Consider the following 18,348-nt stretch of genomic DNA (forward strand, 5'->3'; position numbering starts at 1 on the left):
TGAGCAGAAGGTAGACAAGGCAAGGGTGGCCTTTTCTAACATATTTTTAACTGGAACGACCTATCTCCTCCACATGCAAGTTTCACCTCTGTCATTGTAAACCAAGAAGAGTGTGCAGGAGAGAAGTTGAAATTAGATGCTTAGGATTATTCACATTTGAGGTCTAGAAACTTCACGTAAGAGCGAGGCTAGCAAAGGTTCCCAGAGAGAGCCTAACTGAAAATCAGCTTTTCAACTGACACCTGTTAAAGTTATTGTGGTTTGAAATTCTGTCGGATTGTTACAGTGAAACTGTAGCTCGGATTACTTTTGCCATTACTTTTACATTATAAAAGTTTCCCAGGGGGGTTCTTGATATGGGAGGCCTCAGTCTCGAGATGGAGAAAAAGTTTTTTGTAGCTCTCTGTGGTTCACTTGAAATGAATTAATGAATGAATAAAAGGACTGGGAGGATTAAGGCTTCTCTCGGGGCCACACTGGATTTCATAGTTATTCGCATTATTGTTGAAGGTATTTGTTTAACCCACTGAAACTGAGTATTTGTGACATTCACAGAAGAACTAGTTCTTCTATAACTGAGTTGTTATCATCATGCAATGTAACCGAAACCTTTTAAAATATTCGTCATGCTGCAGTTTATGAACTGTATAAATCCATCATGGATTAGTTGCACATCACTTCTAATTTCATATTGCTCCATTTGTTTTGGCTCACAATACTACAAGCCTGAAAAATGAAATGGTAGACTTCCCAAGCAGATAATTTCTTAATTACTTTATCTGAGTCTGGTTCAGCAAACCACCCACATGCCATTGTGCTCTTTTGACATGGTTTCAACAAAGCAACCTTCATTCTTAAAACCAGAATTTCCTGTGAAAATCCAAGCTTCAAACTAGCCATTGCTGCCACCATTTGCAATGATGCCCAGGATTGATGCCCCAGTCTGGCTTAGATCTTCAGTTAAAATTCTGTTGAGGAAACTATCAATTTCATTAATCTTTCTATATTAAAATGCAAGTTTCCAAGTATAAATTAAAATCTCCCACTCCAATATTTGGCATGACTATTTTCCATGTTTCATTTTAAAACACATGCAGGCAGTCCTCAACTTACCACCACAGTTGGGCCTAGAAGTTGCAAGTTGTGGACATCTTAAGTTCAGACGCCTTGTGACCAGACCAGATTTTTTTAACTGTTTCTTATGGTGGTCATTAAGCAAACCACATAGTTGTATGTCTGAATCCACTGCCAAATAGCCCCCTTTTTTGTTGGAAACCACCCTGCACTCTGCAGCCCCCACCTACCCTTGTTGCCCCTTGTCACCCCTTGGTCATCTTCCTCCCTTCTTTGGCACGCTTAGCCAAAGCAACTGCTAGTCCTCCATGCCGCCTCACAAAGTTTAAGTTTGCTTATTGAATTCGTCTCCTGCTACAATCTTTTGATGCTCTGCAGTTTTACTTGATATGCAAAAATTAAAAGATCTGTGGGGTAAAATGAAAGGAACAAAAATAACCTAAATCATAACATTAATGAGCAGAATGAACTATAACAATAACAACAAAAATAGAAAGTAGAGAAGTAAAAGATGGCGCAATAGGTAAGCCCCCCTTGTCAGTTTAGTTTTTAATAGCCTTCTGAAAGCCGGCCAAGAGGTTGCCAGCCTGATCTCAGGGATGTAGTTCCACAGTACTGGGGCTGCCCCCCCTGAGAAGCCTTGTCTCTTGCCTTTGACTTTCCTTCCTCCTAGAAATATGGAATCACATGGAGCTTCTCCCTAGTGATCTAGTAGGTGCAATCGATACAGGCTGTAGGTAGCTTGTTGTATAGTTGCAGATAATTCAATTAGTTTATGGTGCAAGTTATTGCTTGAACCCGTTAAATACAAATCTAACACATGAAATAAATGTGGAGTAGAACTTGTGCAAAGCCAGAAAATGGGCTGTCAGGTTGAACACATTGTCTGTGTTCCTGCTTGAGCTAAAAAGATGCATTTTTCTAAAGGTCGGAACGTAACCATTACATTTCTGTTTTTCTTTTATCTTTCATCCATTGTAGAGTATATCTGGATGTCCAGGCAAGACAGGGCGAAGTTTCTGAATGGTTCCATGTTTAGGTGACACGTCTTCAGACTTTGGCAATTGCACCATCAGTAACCCACACAAACTGGAGGTGACACTCAATGGATATGGGTTGTCCAAAATCGGTATCATCTCATGAACCTGCTGTACTATATAGAACAACAGCTTTTTAAAACAAATGTGTATATATATATAATCCATTTTTCTTCATGTTATTATTTTTCTTGATGTTTTTTTCCCCTTTGAGATCTATTTTAATCACTTTTTTTGTAGTATTTTGACATAGGTTTATAATCAAAGTAGTTCTGCTACTCTGTGTATTTAGGAAAACCCTAACCATACTCTATATCTTAAAGGTTTCTTTACTTTGCTTTTTAATCCCTTTCTCTATTTCTTTCTTTTTAATGTAATTTTGTTGCTGAAGTGGTAACATGATTTTCAGTTTATTGGCACCAATTCTGAAGTTGAAAAGGCTTTTTCAGGTGGAATTTAGCACACGCTGAATTTAGAATTAGAGCAAGCAAGAAAAGTAAGTGGAAATACTCTCTTTTATGCTGGATGGGAAATAGGCTGGCTCAGTAGCAGGATCTCTAGCAGTTCTTTTTATTAGTTAACCTAATTATATCTATTTTCGGCAATAAAGTAAGGACTACAAAGTTTTTTGTGTCCTTTTTCTATAAGTGCATTTTTTTGTTGTTTAAAAAAGAGGCGATAAGGTTTTTTGAAATTGTGAATCTAAAAATAGTAATACTGTAAATACAATTCCATTAACTTGCATATAAACTATTAAAAAGCAGAGAAATTGTAATATTTTTGTGATGGAGTCAGATTAAGGCAGTTTCTGTACCTGAATGGAAAAAGATTAAAATTTGGGGCACACATCCCAACGGGATCTTCTCTTCTGCAAGACTTTTTATACGAATGGAAAAAAGTAGGAGGGCAATTGAGGTCCTCACTCAATTCCCATTTATCTCGCGAGGGATACGCAGGGAACATTTCCGCTGGATTGTGCCCCGATGTTTTTAAATTTGTGAGACCGACTGCCAGAGCTGGCCCGTAGCAGTTAGATCAACACTGTTTAGCTTGCTTTGTAGATGTTAGACCTTATAACTGTACTAGCGTCATACCAGCATATTAACTAGACCTCTGTGCACAGCTTTTAAAGTAACAGTCTAGTTACATTTTTTTAAGTTAAAAAAAAAACTGCTTTTCCCAAGATTGAAAAAGCTACATTTTTAATATTTAAAAGGTATTTAAAGTTTCAAGCACACTTTTTTTAAACCATATAGATCACCTGACTGTCCATCCATCTCCACCAGCCCCGTTGCCTGCAGCCTTTGCGCCAAGCCAGTCTTGACGCCTTGGAAGCTCCCAGCTGTGGGGAGGGGCAGTTAAAGCATGCATCTTCTCACCTTTATTACCCATCCTTTCTCCCATTCTTTTCTAATTCACCAATTAGAAAAAAAAAAGCAAAGGTTTATTTTAAACAAATCGTTATGAATACCTCAGTGCTACAAGTTTATCACCCTAGACGCAAGAAAAGCTTAATTTATTGTAGATGAAAACAGATTTGAAAAAAAAAATGTATAAAAAACATCATTGCACTGTGACTGGTAGGGGAAAACTGACAATTTCCAATTTGCACATGTTTAATGTTTGGCTGTTATATATATGCTCCTCTGCTGGGGAGGAGACTTATGAAGGATATTTTTTAATTTAATTTTTTAAATATGGGTCAAATAGGCTGGCAACAGCAACTCCAAGTACAACACAGTAGGTGATATTACAAGCATAATTATAGTGTGGATATATTCTTTTTTTAAACATTAATATTGACAAGTTTTATTAATATTTTTTTAAATTGTTACGTTTATAAATTTGGTACTCTAGGTACAGCCAGAATAAGACACTGAATGAGACATTTGTTAAGAGAAAAAAAAAAGCTGCTGCACTCCTATTTTTGTAAAATTTTACTAACCGGTAGGCTAACATAGATGTTCAATAGACAAGTTACAGCAAAGCATCTTCAACCACTCATGGAGGCACCACAAGGCGAACTGTAAGGAGGAGGGGAAGAATCTTATTCCCCCATTTTTAAAGTAGACAGCAAAAGTGAGGTGTTTTGCTGGAGGGGGAATGGCTGTTGTATGTTTTAAGTTTTTATTTTCTTATTTGAAAACAACCAGGTTTAAAAGCCAGAATGCTGGACGCTTTTTAAAGTTATTGAGACTTGATCAAGTAGTACACTAAAAATAATAAAAATGAAATGAAATAAATAGAAGGAATTAATCACAAACTAATTCCCTGAGACTCGAGTGTGTTTTTACAAAAAAAAAAAAATTAAAAAAGAGCGAGAAAAAAAAAAGAAAAAAGTCAGGGATTTTTTTTTAATTATTATTATTATTACATTTTAATCAAGATAGACGCCATCCACGTGCAGCCCATCAGGAGTTCCTGAGGGTGAATTTCCTTTTAAATGAGGGAGGTCTTTTTTGATTTTCACAGAGCTTCCTTGTTGGAATTTCTGGGAACGTGTGCCTGTACTGTAGACTATCATATGTTTCTCTCCTCCTCCTCCTCCTCCCCCCCCCTCCTCCTTCCTCGGTCTCTGGCACCTCATAGAAGATTCTTTGTTGATCATTGTTGTATGTTAATAATGTATAAAAATGACTATCTTGTAAGAGTGCTGTCCTGATTCTAGTGTAGTGACACCCTCCACACATACCCTTTCTCTTCTCTTCCTCTTCTAGTACATATTGTAGTTGTATTGTAATTAAAGTTAAATACATAGATGTAGTTATTCAGATTTAGGACCAGTAAGGATAGAACTTTCTCTTATTTAAGGCAAAAAGAAATGCTAATAATTTGGGGGCAGGTTTTTGTTTTTATTTAATTTCCTTTTTTGCTCTTTTACTTTCTGCTGATCTCATGTGGTTTCAAACTAACCAAAGGCTTCACAATGTAGAAAGAAAAGGAAAGAAAGAAAGAAAGAAAGAAAGAAAGAAAGAAAGAAAGAAAGAAAGAAAGAAAGAAAGAAAGAAAGAAAGAAAGAAAATAAACGTTGGCAAAACTACTGCATCATTTTGCAGATTCCCCCACCCTTCAACTTTTATAAAAAGGGTGTGCCATACTACCTTAAATGCTAATGCTAGATATGCAAAACTGGATTTTTTAAGTTTATTTTTTAAAATAAAAAAGGGAGGCATGGTATAATGAAATGATTTTGCAAAGAGAAAAAGTATTTTTTTAAAAGAAAGAATACTCCGAAGAAAAGTTGATTATCTCTGTGAATATGTTTTAGATAGTTCTATACCTTCTGGATGCCCAGAGCACAACTTGTGTGGAACCTGGTATATTTTTTAGGTGACTGCCTAGAGTAAGGTTCATTTTCTTCCCTCACTCATCTAGATGTCCTTATTAAAAGATCTGAGAATTTGTTTTCATTTGGGAAAATTAATTTTAAACGCAGAAGCTGCAACTTTATTTTAGTCAAGAGAACAAGGCATCTATTGCCATCCCAGCATTGTACTGTTTTGTTCCAAACCTCATTTGCAAAACATTGCCTTGTTAGGGGAGGGGCGGGGGAGTCCATGGAGAGGAAGCAAAATTCAAGATGGCATCCACCACAACCACGTGATCGTAGATCTGCTCCATTTGTACACATCTCGCAATGGTTGGGGCTTTGATCACATGGTTGTGGACTCCATCTTGATTCTTTTATCCCCCATCTTGTAGATATTCTTCTTTTGGAGTTAGCAAAAATCAAAGTGTAGTTTCAATGGTGGAAAAAGCACCATTAGTATACAACAGTAGATACTCTACACCAGGGATGTCCAACTTTGGCAACTTTAAGTCCTGTAGACTTCAACTCCCAGAATTTCCCAGTCAGCATAGTTGGAGAATTCTGGGAGTTTTGAAGTCCACAGGTATTAAAGTTGCCAAGGTTGGACACCCCTGCTTTACACATTTCCATGAAGAGCATTAACAAAATGCTATTTTGTGCCTCAAACTAAGTTATATATTGATAAAGCAATCGGGATATCAGAAACACAGTAAGAGGTGTCAGAAGGATTTTAAAAACTAGAAGTCATGTAGCATAGTGAAATACGTTTTGTTTTTGTTTTTGCTACTTACTTAAACAAAAGGGCCAGAATTTCACCCCTAGGCTGTTGGAGTTTTTAGTTTATTTTGTTTCTCTTCCCACCAAAGGGGAAAAAAACAACTTGTCATCCAATTTTAAGTTGGAAGTTGACTTGATTAAAACGAAGAGCAACCTGTCCCTTTTTTTAATTTCCTATTTGCATAATGTTTCTTTTGATTTAAATTAGTAGCTTGGACTTTAAGGTAGCATGGCTCTGTTGCTGTAATTTTTCTTTCTCTTGTACAGCAGTATATACACAAGCTGATGAATGTGACACATCCTGCTAGGCTAGTTGAATCATTGGATAATTGTTGGTAAATAATAATGACCTGAAAGGTGTACAGATTTTTAATTTACTTTTCCACCCGGCCATTAACCCTGCACAGCTCTTTCAGTCTGGAGTATGAATGTGGGCTAGGGACTCCAGTCACCAAAAACATCCTGTTTCATTTTCCATCTAATTCAATGCAAGACATAAAAAAAGACTAAAGCAATATAGTTTTACTACATTTTTCCTCAAATGTCAGCTATGGTTATATAATATATATATATTGCGTATAAAATTGTTTACAAAAAAACACTACTTATTTTTTACTCCTTAGTGTATTTGCTTGAAAGGTTTCTTACTTGTTTTTGGTTTGGGGTTGGTTTTTTTTTCTGCCAAGTAAAATGTTTGGAAAAGCAGACTGAAGCTGGTCTAACTATATTTTGAGTGATGGGGGCCTTAGACACACTGGCAGATTCAGGAGGGAAAAAAATCTGCATCAATACACTGTAGAGTTTCATAAAGGGTGCAGAATCTAATTCCAATCCATTTCTCACCGTGTGCAAGCACTACATGAGATTCTGCCAGCTAAGCAATACTTTAATACTGTAATAAGAATTCTACCAAAAAAATAAAAAGTTCAGAAGCAAAGCTGTTTGTTCGCCAGTAACCAAACAATCAGAATGTATTGTCTTTACAGAATTTTGTTTCAAAAGAAAAAGCAAACTGAAGTCACCCATACATATATAACCTGTGTTCTGTATATAAGCCACCACATGTGGGATGTATCATTTTGAATTCTAGTGATAGCAGATAATCTCATTATATATGTTGTACATGTCTTGGAATTCCATCAGTAACCCAATGTAAAGTTTCAGCATTTTGAGATAATTCTAAATTTTCAGCCTTCCCCAGCCAGGTGCCCTCCAACTATGCTGGAGCCTCAGCTCTCACAATCCCAGCATATTTAGACAGACCTTGCTGGAGAAGGCTCCTCTAAAGGTATTTAATCAGCAGTGACACAGTGGCCAGGCCTAGCCCCTTCCTTTTATATTTTAGTATGAACTGATGCGAACTTTGGTAGTGATTTTTATATACATATATAAATATATATATATATATATATACACACACACACACAAATACACACGTGTGTATATATATATATAGATATATATATATACATGTATCTATATATATCAAGCATCTTTCAGGTCTCTGTGTATGGCTTTCTGAAGCCCTGTTGTAAAAATACTACATGGATGGGGGTCTCTCACATCACAGATGTGGAAAGTATAATTTTATATTTGTATTTTCAAATAAATAAGTTTGTGAAAGGTTTCCATCCTCTACTGTGGTCCAGAAAATCAATGTGTTTGTCTCAGAAAAAAAATAATAAAAAAACTGTTTTGAACATCGGTGTGTTTGTATCATTTGTATCTATCATTTGATAACTATTTCTTTTTCCTTTGCCTGCATTGATTTCAGAAATTATCTATATTTTCCAGGTAGATGTCATCATCATTTCTTAATTACTGTTGCAGAAGAAAGGATATTTTAGAAAGCATCATTTTAATCTTGGGGGGGCGGGGAAAGATTTCCAGATCTTGCTATGATATGAATTTTTGTTCCCTAAAATGATAGATTTTTTTTATGGGCAGGCGGCAGAGGAGGCTATGTTTACTTTCTGAGTTTTGGAAAATCTTCCACTAATCATAAATAGAGAGATCTCTCCTGGATGGAATCATGGTTTTAACTAAGGATGATTAATATTCTGACAATGGCCCATCTCTGGTAGACGAAACACTTCAGACCCCTTGTAAAATACAGAATATTTAAAGTACAAGATTACTGGTTGCAATTTCAAAACCAAGGAGAATTGAAAGAAAGACCGAGTTTGATAGGAGACATTTGTGACATCATGACACTAAATAAAGCCTTTTCTGCATCCATCACATTAAAACTACATATCCATACCCAATTTCTAGGAAGTCCCACTGAACTCAGAATTATAGACTTGGAAGAAACCATCTGAGCCATTGACTAGCTCCTTGTCTGGTGCTGGAGTCCATTTTGAAGCATCTCTTGGATGGCCATCAATCATCTGGCTGAACATATCCTGGGAAGGGGAGGCCACCATCATTGGTTGGTTCTGCTATTGAATTGTTCTTCCTGTTAGGAAGTTTTTCTTAATGTTCAACTGGAACTTGCTTTCCAGGAACTTCATTCTTCTGTGCTTGAATGGTGGAATGAGAGAATAGCACTTGAAAAATGCTGTTGCCATCCACAGTGATCTTTTCTCAAGACAAATCCAGCTCAGTAGGCATTACTTTTGCACCAGTATGGAGTAGTCAGAGAATAAAGTGGGGCTGTTGGATCATGATAGCTATCTCTAATCAGATAAAACGAGCCAGAATTCTAAAAACTATAGTTACTCTTTATCTAGAGGCACCAGACAGGCTGTAAAGTAACATCCTTACAAAAGGATCATCTCTTTATCCAGCCATTTCTTAGGCAGATTGAGAACAGTAGCAATATCAAGATACTTAATGGTCATTCTTCTGAGCCAGATTAAATCTTCAGAAATACTGCTATACAGATTGAATTATTAGAAAAGTTCAGTAGAACATTTCAATCAACCAATCAGAATAGAGCTGGAAGGGACCTTGGAGGTCTTCTAGTAGTCCAACCCCCTGCTCAGGTAGGAGACCCAATACCATGTCAGACAAGTGGCTGTCCAGTCTCTTCTTAAAGACCTTCAGTGATGAAGCACCCACAACTTCTGAAGGCAAGCTGTTCCACTGATTAATTGTTTCTCTTTAATTCTAAATTCTCCTCAATTTAATTTGTAGAGCCTCAGGTTCTCCACATTTGGAGCTAGGTACAAATAAATAAATATTATTGGTTGAAATAGTAGTCTGGAAGGGACCTCAACAAAACCGTTTCATCTAGAGCAGTGGTTCTCAACCTTTTTAATGCCGTGACCCCCCAACCGGTCGTAAGTCGAGGACTAAATTGGTCATAAGTTGAGGACTTTCCCTGCCCGGAAGCGCCACACATGCATGGTGCCGCTTCCTGCGCCGGCCGAGGCGTAGCTGGCAAGTGGCAGAGACGGAGCAGGCCGACCACCGGCTGGGCCACCAGCTGGCCCAGCCCAAGGGAGGTAAGGCACCCGTCGGAAAAGGGGAAAAAAATGGCTGACAGCCTTGCTTGGCGACCCCCATGAAATGGTCAATCGACCCCAAATGGGGTTACGATCCATAGGTTGAGAACCGCTGATCTAGAGTTATCCCGGTGGCTTAAAAAGAAGAGGGAGAGAAGGAGGACCTTGGGCTGCTTAATAAAAGGAAGTGGACTCGAAGCATTTATGGTTGAAGGTCAGCACCCTGCTGGATGTTGGACCACTTGTCTCTGGAAAGCACTCACCCCATCAAAATCTTAATGGGACTGGTGATTAATGAAGAGCCAAGGGAAAAATTAGAGAAACAAATGGAGACCGTTTTACAAAGCTGGGCTTTTCTGTGGTGGAAAATGGCCACTAGATCTAAGCAGCCCAGCAACAATTTGACATTCATCCAGCTGGAGGAAGAGAGCAGATCTGGACTATATTAGTGCAATGGGAGTGGGGGAATAGCAGCCACTTAACCCTGTCATTCAGCAAACAGTGAATTATGAGTGTGTTGCATGTGGGGTTATACATTTATAAAATGCCCAGTAGCCTCCTATGGCTCTGCTAAAAATATGCTTATGAGCCTGCGGTGTCAACAGATCTTTTTTTTTTTTTAAGTCAGACTTTAAGGAATTCCATAATGATCAAGTCAAGGTCTCTGCTAACTTTTTAGCTTCTGGGTTCTAGAAAAAAGGGCCAGAATTGCTTTTCCCTGTCTGAGGAAAATGGGTCATACCACTTACAGTCTTTTCCTGAAATCATTTACTTTTAGAGCAAATGTTGGATGTGAAATGTGGAGCAGAATGGAGAGGGATGGGGGAGGAAAGTAAAGCTGTTTTTAGCTAAGCAGTGTGAACTGGAATTTATTAAACTAATAAAAAGTGATTCAAAGGAGGCGTTTAATTGGACAGCAGTGACAAGAGATCAGGCATTCACACTGCATCCTTGTATTCATACAGTTTGAAATTTGGGCACCAAATCCATCTTCTGTTTTTGCACAATGTACTGGACCTGAAACTAACATAAGTTTATGGATGATGCTGGGCCATCAATAACACCCCCATTATTAAAATTAGCCACATTTAGATACTGACCAGATGATTTGTCTAGACAGGTAGTCCTTGACTTACAACCATTCATTCAGTAAGCAAAGTTAGGACGACACCGAAAAAAAAGTGACTTGGGACCGGTTCTTGCACATGGAATCATCGCAGAATCGTTCAACATGATCAAAATTCAGCACTTGGCAACTAGCATGAATTTACAAGAGTTGCAATCTCCAGAGGTCAATGCGAACTTCCAGGTGGCTTCTGAGAAGCAAAGGCAATGGGGGAAGCTTAAGGCTATGTGATTCACTTAACAACTGCAGTGATACCCTTAACAATCATGGCAAAAAAGGTAAAATCGGGCATTAATTATTTAACAACTGCCTTAATTAGCAACAAATTCTAGTCCCAATTATGGTCGTAGTAGATGGAGAACTACCTCCTCCTGCCTCGTTAAGCTTGTTATGCTAATATGGCCATTCAGTGTCAATTTCTTCCTGAAGAAGAGTTCTTTGCAGCTCTGCCAGTAATTCTTATTCTTTATTCTTTTGCATACAGCAGCGGTCCCCTTTCTGGCTTGACGGACCAGTGGGGGAGGGAGAGGGGAACCGGCCCGCGCAAGTGGCAAAGCGATGTGCATGTGTGCATATGTGGCCCGCTGCTTATGCAAGTCGAGCTGGGCGCATGCGAGCCAATCCACCACTCGTGTGCCCCACACCCTGGTTGTGGGCCATGGTAAAAAAACAACATCCCCACCCACACTTGGCAGGGCAAGCCACAGTAAATAAACAAGGCAAACCTGCTCCCTTCTAGTACTCATAATGTTACCTAGTTGAGTAATGAAATGACTGCAAGAAAGCAACCAAGCTCAGAGTGCACCAAGGATCCTACTGTTTAACCCAGAGCTACAAATATTCTCTTGTAAAAGAAATTATCCCCAACTGCACTAAGCATATTGAACCTTTTTAACTGCACTTACCAATCAGCAACTCACAAACCTTCACACTTTGTGTCCCTTCTGCAATTGGAAAGAAGTTTTGACTCCTACAAAGCACCCTCACGTTGGCTTTTTGGAGGCAGAAAACAAAACCAGCCTTTACTAATTATGGACTTACATAATTGTTTTAGGTGGTCTATTAGAACCTCAACATAGTTTTTTGATATTTTCAAGGACTTTCTCGGCCTTAACATGAATAATAAAACAGTTTGCTATTAAAGCTGACTTGTTAGGAACATATTTAAAGAAGAACAGATTAAAAGAAGAGCACTGTCTGTAAAATGGCAAATATAATCTTACAAACCATGATTCAGAGGGATCATTACCCTAAAGAACTTCTTTTTAAAATATACTCAAATATACATTTTTCCATTATATCTCAAATAGTAGATCTTAGTAAAGCAAAACAAAGGTTTTTTTTCTTCTAAGGAGTGATCCAATAATTGATTCTGCAAGCACAAAACTGACCTGACCAACAAGTTCAAACTTTTGTGATCAACCAAGATTCTCTACTGATCTCGCATTATTGTACAGATATTATTCATATCAAACTCGTAGACTAATAAAAAGTAGAGATGGAAAAAAAATCAGAAAGACAATTTAGTCCAACTCTTGGCGATGTGCAGGGAACCCAATTAAAAAGCTCTGGAGATGGAGAACCCACAGTATCTACTAGTAAACTCTGCTACTGCTACGCAGATGTTATAGTCAGGACGTTTTTCCTTACGATGGTTCTTCCGTTATCACCATTCACTGGTGTGTAACATCTTCCTATCGCACACCTATCCAAAGTGCTTTTTCAAAGGGCAACGGGACTTTGTTATTCCATACACATATCCATAACAAACTAAATGATACCAATTTATAGATTTGAGCTCATGTCATAATCACTTAAGAGAGCCAGTTTGTCTAGTGGTCATTAAGGCACCAGGCTAGAAAGTGGGAGACTGAGTTCAAATCCTGCCTTAGCTATGGAAGCTGATTGACTGAGCCAGTCAATCTCTCTCAACCCATCTCACCTCTCAGGGTTATTGTTGGGGGGGGGGGAGGAGGAGGAATGGATACAGATACGTTGGATATGTTCGCCGCTGCCTTGAGTTATTTGTAAAAATAATAAAGGCAACATATAAACATACAGATAGACAGAGAGGACCAAAAACACTCTATCCATTCTATTCTCTGAATGAGTAGAAAGAGCAGAAAGATGGATTGAACATAAATCTGTATCCTATTCATTCATTAATTCATTCAAGAAAATTTATAGGGCCATTCAACTCACTCTCAGTGACCCCAGTCAGCTTAGAAAGATAAAAACCCAATATAAAAAACAATTAAAAAAACTCAATAACTCCTCCACTCCCCTGGTGACAACAATCAAATGAGCCACTTGATGGGCTGCATCCCACTCTGGGGTCCCCAGGCCCATTGGCAAAACCAGGACTTAAAGGCTTTGCAAAAGAGTGTCCAAGTGGAGTCCAATCTTATCTCTGCGGGATGATGTTCTACAGAGAGAGAGCCACCACAGAGAAGGCCCTTCTTCTTGGTCCCACCAGATGGACCTCCTTATGAGAGGAGACCCACAGCATTCTCTGCCTCACCACACTGGTGGGTCAGGTAGATGTGACCAGAAAAAGACAGTCTTTCAAATAACCTGGTCCGAAGCTGTGTGGGTCTTTGACGGTAACCACCAGCACTTTGAACTGGTCGGTGAAGCAAATCAGCAAACAGTGCAGCTCCCGCAGAAGACATGACAAATGTGCACATCTAGGCCTGGACAAAACCATGCGGGCCACCACATTTTGACCCAATTGAACCTTCCAGATACTTTTCAAGGGCAAGCTCATGTAGAATGTGCGTAGACTATTTAGAACTCTAAAACTCCTGTTGTCATGACCTTTAGGTGCAATAGTGCACCAACTCTTGAACCAATTGTGTTAGCTTACACGATGTGTCCAAAATCCAGGATTCGTGACTCCTGAGGGAATGAAATTTGGGGAAGTTGTGGTTGCTGTAAACTGGAATGCATAGTCTCCTGATGATTGATCCAAAGTCACCCAGCCTGGAATTTGGCCTCCTTGACCTGGAAAAATACTACCAGGCCATAGTATTATTATGGGTGTGGGATTGGATACTATTGAAGAATAGGAGACTATTAAATCTGGAAGGTCATGACCTGCAGATAGGATGGCATGCTATATTTTCTAATCAAATTCTCATCTGTTTTTAACAAAATTTTATCCAATGGGGTCTGTTCTTTGTAAAAACCTGTTGATTTTATATCTTTTTCGTATCTTGTTTGAATTTGCAAGTACGGTAGGACCACCATGTCAAGTCAATACCTTGTAGTTGTAAAGTTTGCCTGTCCTTAAGTTTTCCCTCTTTGTCTAAAATGTCTGTATAACTAACCAGTTTGTCATAATTAATCAGATTTGGATAAGCAAATGCTTCCATTGTTGAAAGCCACTCAGGTATTTTCATATATATATTATGTTTAATTTTCTTCCATTCTGAAAGTAGTACGTTTCTTATCGCATGATTTTGAAAGTACTTATTGCTTTAGATTTCTCGTACCATATAAAAGCATGCCAACCTAACTGAATGTCGTGTCCCTCTAAATAAAGCAATCTTTTATTTTTCAATACAATCCATTCTTTAAGCCAAAGCAAAATAGCCGCTTGATAGTAAAGTCTCCAATCTGGAAGTCCAAAGCCCCCTCTATCCTTAGATTCTTGTAACAATTTACATTTGATTCTCGCTTTCTTTTTTTTTTGCCATATAAATCTTAGAATCATTGCATTTAAATCATCAAAAGAATTCTTAGTAAGTTTAATAGGCACGGTTTGAAATAAGAAAATTAACTTTGGTAAAATGTTCATCTTAACTGTCGCTATTCTTCCTAAAAGTGATAATTGAAGATTTTTCCATCTTTCCAAGTATATTTTTATTTGTTTCATTAATCTCTCATAATTATCTTCTTTTAGTGTAGTATATTTTGCCGTTAAATAAATACCCAAATATTTGACTTTTTTAACTATTTGAAGATTTGTCATTTTAGTGAGTTGAGTTTTCTGTTTGTGTGTTAGATTTTTTTGTTATTACTTTAGTCTTTTCCCTGTTTATTTTCAGACCAGCGACTTCTCCAAATTTCTCAATTTTCTGCAGGAGTATCAGCTGTTTGCAATGGCTCCTATAGAATGAAGACCAAATCATCCACAAAGGCCTGTAGTTTATATTTCTGGTCTTTAATCTCCAAACCTTTAATTTCTGTGTCTTGTCTGATGTTTCTTGCCAGAACCTCTAATTGTAAGAATAAACAACAGAGGGGACAATGGGCATCCCTGTCTGGTGCCTTTTTAAATCTCAAATCCATCTGTGTAATCTCCATTTAAAAGTATTCTTGCTGTTTGTTTCTTATAAATTGCTTGAATTGCTTTGTTAAAATTTTCACCGAAGTCCATTTCTTGAAGTTGTTGAAACATAAATTGGATGGCATGCTATGTTATGGGATCAGAAATACAAGGCCCACAAATATTTCCGGAGGCATTATATCAGACGAGCTCTAATAGATGTATGGGTAAAAATTTGGCAACCAAATTATATACAAGTCCCCAGCTGGATTTCAACGTTAGAAATCCATATACACCCAAAGTTTATACAATTAGGGAAAGTTATAACATATAAAAATGTATTAGATGAGAAAGGGAAACTGAAATCTAGGAAAAATCTTCAAGATAAAGGGATAGAATTAGAAAGGTGGGCATATCTTCAATTACAGTCAAGATATTAGAAAGATAAAAAAGAGTTGGATATAAAAATAGAGTCGATAGGGCTGGATAAAATATTATTAGGAATGGAGGACAAGATGATTAAAAAACTATATCATTATCTGCTAGATCAGGCAATGTATGAGGAACAGGTGAAAGAAACTATGATGTTAACGTGGAACAGGGACCTTGGTCTTAACTTTGATCTGCACATCTGGCAAGAATTATGGGTAAGAAACAGGAAGCTTACCTTAGCCACCTCCTACAAAGAAAATCTCTACAAAATGATTTATAGATGGCATCTCCCACCCATAAGGTTAGCCAAAATGGGTCCAAATTTTTCATCTACATCAGTGGTGGCGAACCCATGGCACGGCTGCCAGAGGCGGCACTCAGAGCCCTCTCTGTGGGCACGCGCACCGTCGCCCCAGTCCTAGGCCTTCAGCTGGGTTTTATAAAACCTTTTTGCTTTAGACCTCCGCTGCCATGTGCAAAAAAAAAAAAAAAGGTTCAATCAGTCAGTTTCAACTTCTTGCGGGAAAAAAAAAGATCTTGCAAAGTTGGAATTGATTGATTGAACTTTTTAGTCCCACCCAGTCTGCTGTTACCACCATAGCCACACCCACCCAATGGCCACACCCACCCAATGGCCACACCCACTTGGCATCTGATGATACATAAGTGGGTTTTAGGTTGCAGTTTGGGCACTTGGTCTCTAAAAGGTTCGCCATCACTAATCTACATGCTGGAAATGTGAATTGGCAATAGGGACTTACTATCATATGTGGTGGGAATGTGCAAAAGCTTGTGATTTTTGAAATAAGATTAAAAAATGACTGGAAGAAATATTAACGATAGAGATAGAGCTACAACCAGAACTTTTCCCATTGGGCATAACTACACAGAAATATAACAAAGGGATATTTTACCTGATGCTACACATCCTCACTGCTGCTAGATTGGCATATGCACAAAGTTGGAGGAATAAAGAAACCGCAACAGAGGAAGAGATACTATATAAAATACTATCGTGTGCCGATATGGACAGGCTTATAATGGAAATGAAGGACAAAACTGAATCAGACTACTTCGAAATCTGGGACAAATTCTACAATTGGTGTGAATCAAGGAGGACTGTCCCGGTTATAGTCTAGTATTAAGATAGAAATCCATAGAAATAAATTAGATATTGTATAGAAAAATATATATGTATATGTAGAGATAAAGAATTATATGTAAGCAAAGGAACCAATTGTTAGAAATACTTACACTGGAATGTTACGTTACGTCCACTTTTTTTTTAACTGTATTATAAATAAAAAACTTAAAAAAAAAAAAAGTCACCCAGCCAGTATTCATGCCTAAAGTGGGACCAGAACGCACTGTCTCCTGCTTTCTAGGTTAGTACCTTCATGTCTACACCAAATTGGCTCTTTAATTTAAATCAAACTGTTGTTGTATCGTATTTGGAGTGTAGGTTTTAGAATGTCACTCAAAATTTAGGAGAATTATTCTGGTTGGTCACACAATCAGCCAGATGTTTAGACTGGATTTGGCACTTTTATCCTCCTATCAAATCCTTCCCTGAGATCTGGGCTAGGAGGATGTTATTAATCAAATAAAAATAGTGGTCCCTAGAGATTACACCCTTTGTAAATCACTGATCAATTTAACCTTCATCAATGTCATTAAACCTTTTTTAGACAACTTATGTCACAAAAACACTGCCCCATGTTCCAGGGACGCGCGAGAAAAAAAAAGCCATCTCTTTGTTTATTAAATTTGGAGGAGAATTGCTTGCATTAAAAAGAAGAAAGAAAACCTACATCAGAGATATTTCTATACAGTTTACCTCCGGCAAAGTGGGCTTTGAACAAAGACACCCTGCTGGGGGACAAATTTTGATCCCGGAACCTTTTCTTTCTGATCTTATTCCTTTGCTTTGAAAGAAATCAACTCTTCTCTACTCTGTGGGAAAAAAATGTGAGCCCTCAGAGGCAGTTTCTGGGCCAGACCCTTCAAAGGAGAGCAAGGAAACAAGCATTGTAGGGAAGGAGGGGAGAACCATTGTTTCAAAAGGACTTTGCTTTCTTTCTTCCAGCAACAGCTGTCGGGTCAAAGAGGCCTCCTTAGATATTATGCCACGAATCCACTTGCAGTTGCTTTGATTTGCGGTCTTCTACAATGACTAGAGAGCTCGATGCGTCCTTTTGATGAGGAAGATGTATTGTTTTATTGATGAACTCTATATCTGAATTATAATTTGTTAGAGAATTTTAATTTCTCTATTGGTGAAAAAATAAATCAGAAGCTCTCACAGTTGACTGCATTTAGCTGATTCAAATAAATTTCTTTATATTCATATCAAAATATTTACAATACCATACATTCTTCTTTACAGCAACACAGCTCAATTGAAGACTTCTTACAGAGAGATACAGAGACAAAACTGAGACTGCAAATTCAGCTTCTAACTCAGTACCCTTTTTGCACAGACTCAGCAGCACTTTCTTCACATTGGCTGACTGAGTTACCACATGACTCTTCCTGCTCATGAATATTCCAACATAATTAAAAAGCATCACAAGGAGGGATGGATTTTAACAAGTGCAATTAGACTCGGGAGATTAAGGTTGCAACAGCCCTGACTCATTAGCTGACCTGCCTCTAATGGGAAAAAAAAAGATGCTTAAATCCATCTGGGGTATTCAGAGATTGTTCTTGCAGCTTTTGGCATACAGGTAGTCCTCAATTTACAACATTTTGCTTAGTGACTGTTTGAAGTTACAGCAGCGTTGAAAAAAAGTTGACTTTATGAAAGCCACTTTTATGAAAGTGACAACAGCCAGGCAGTTGTTAAGCCAGGCAATTGTTAAGTGAGTTGTGCT

General features: G+C 38.0%; 1 protein-coding gene across 21 annotated transcripts in view; it reads left to right on the plus strand.

Moving 5' to 3' along the window:
* The window catches only part of MSI2 (musashi RNA binding protein 2), a 453,994-nt gene extending 446,096 nt beyond the window's left edge, over positions 1 to 7,898 (plus strand). For all 21 annotated transcript variants that reach the window (XM_039328150.1, XM_039328151.1, XM_039328157.1 and 18 more), the window contains one exon: positions 2,056 to 7,898. Coding sequence is in view for 1 of the 21 variants with exons in the window: in XM_039328151.1 (XP_039184085.1) it covers positions 2,056 to 2,097 (42 nt within the window). In the remaining 20 variants the exon portion in view is untranslated. The remainder of the gene's footprint in view (positions 1 to 2,055) is intronic.
* Positions 7,899 to 18,348: the final 10,450 nt, after the last annotated feature.

Source organism: Crotalus tigris, unplaced genomic scaffold (assembly GCF_016545835.1).
Source record: "Crotalus tigris isolate CLP2741 ecotype Arizona unplaced genomic scaffold, ASM1654583v1 scf7180000024371.1489680, whole genome shotgun sequence".
NCBI classification, from domain to species: domain Eukaryota; kingdom Metazoa; phylum Chordata; class Lepidosauria; order Squamata; family Viperidae; genus Crotalus; species Crotalus tigris.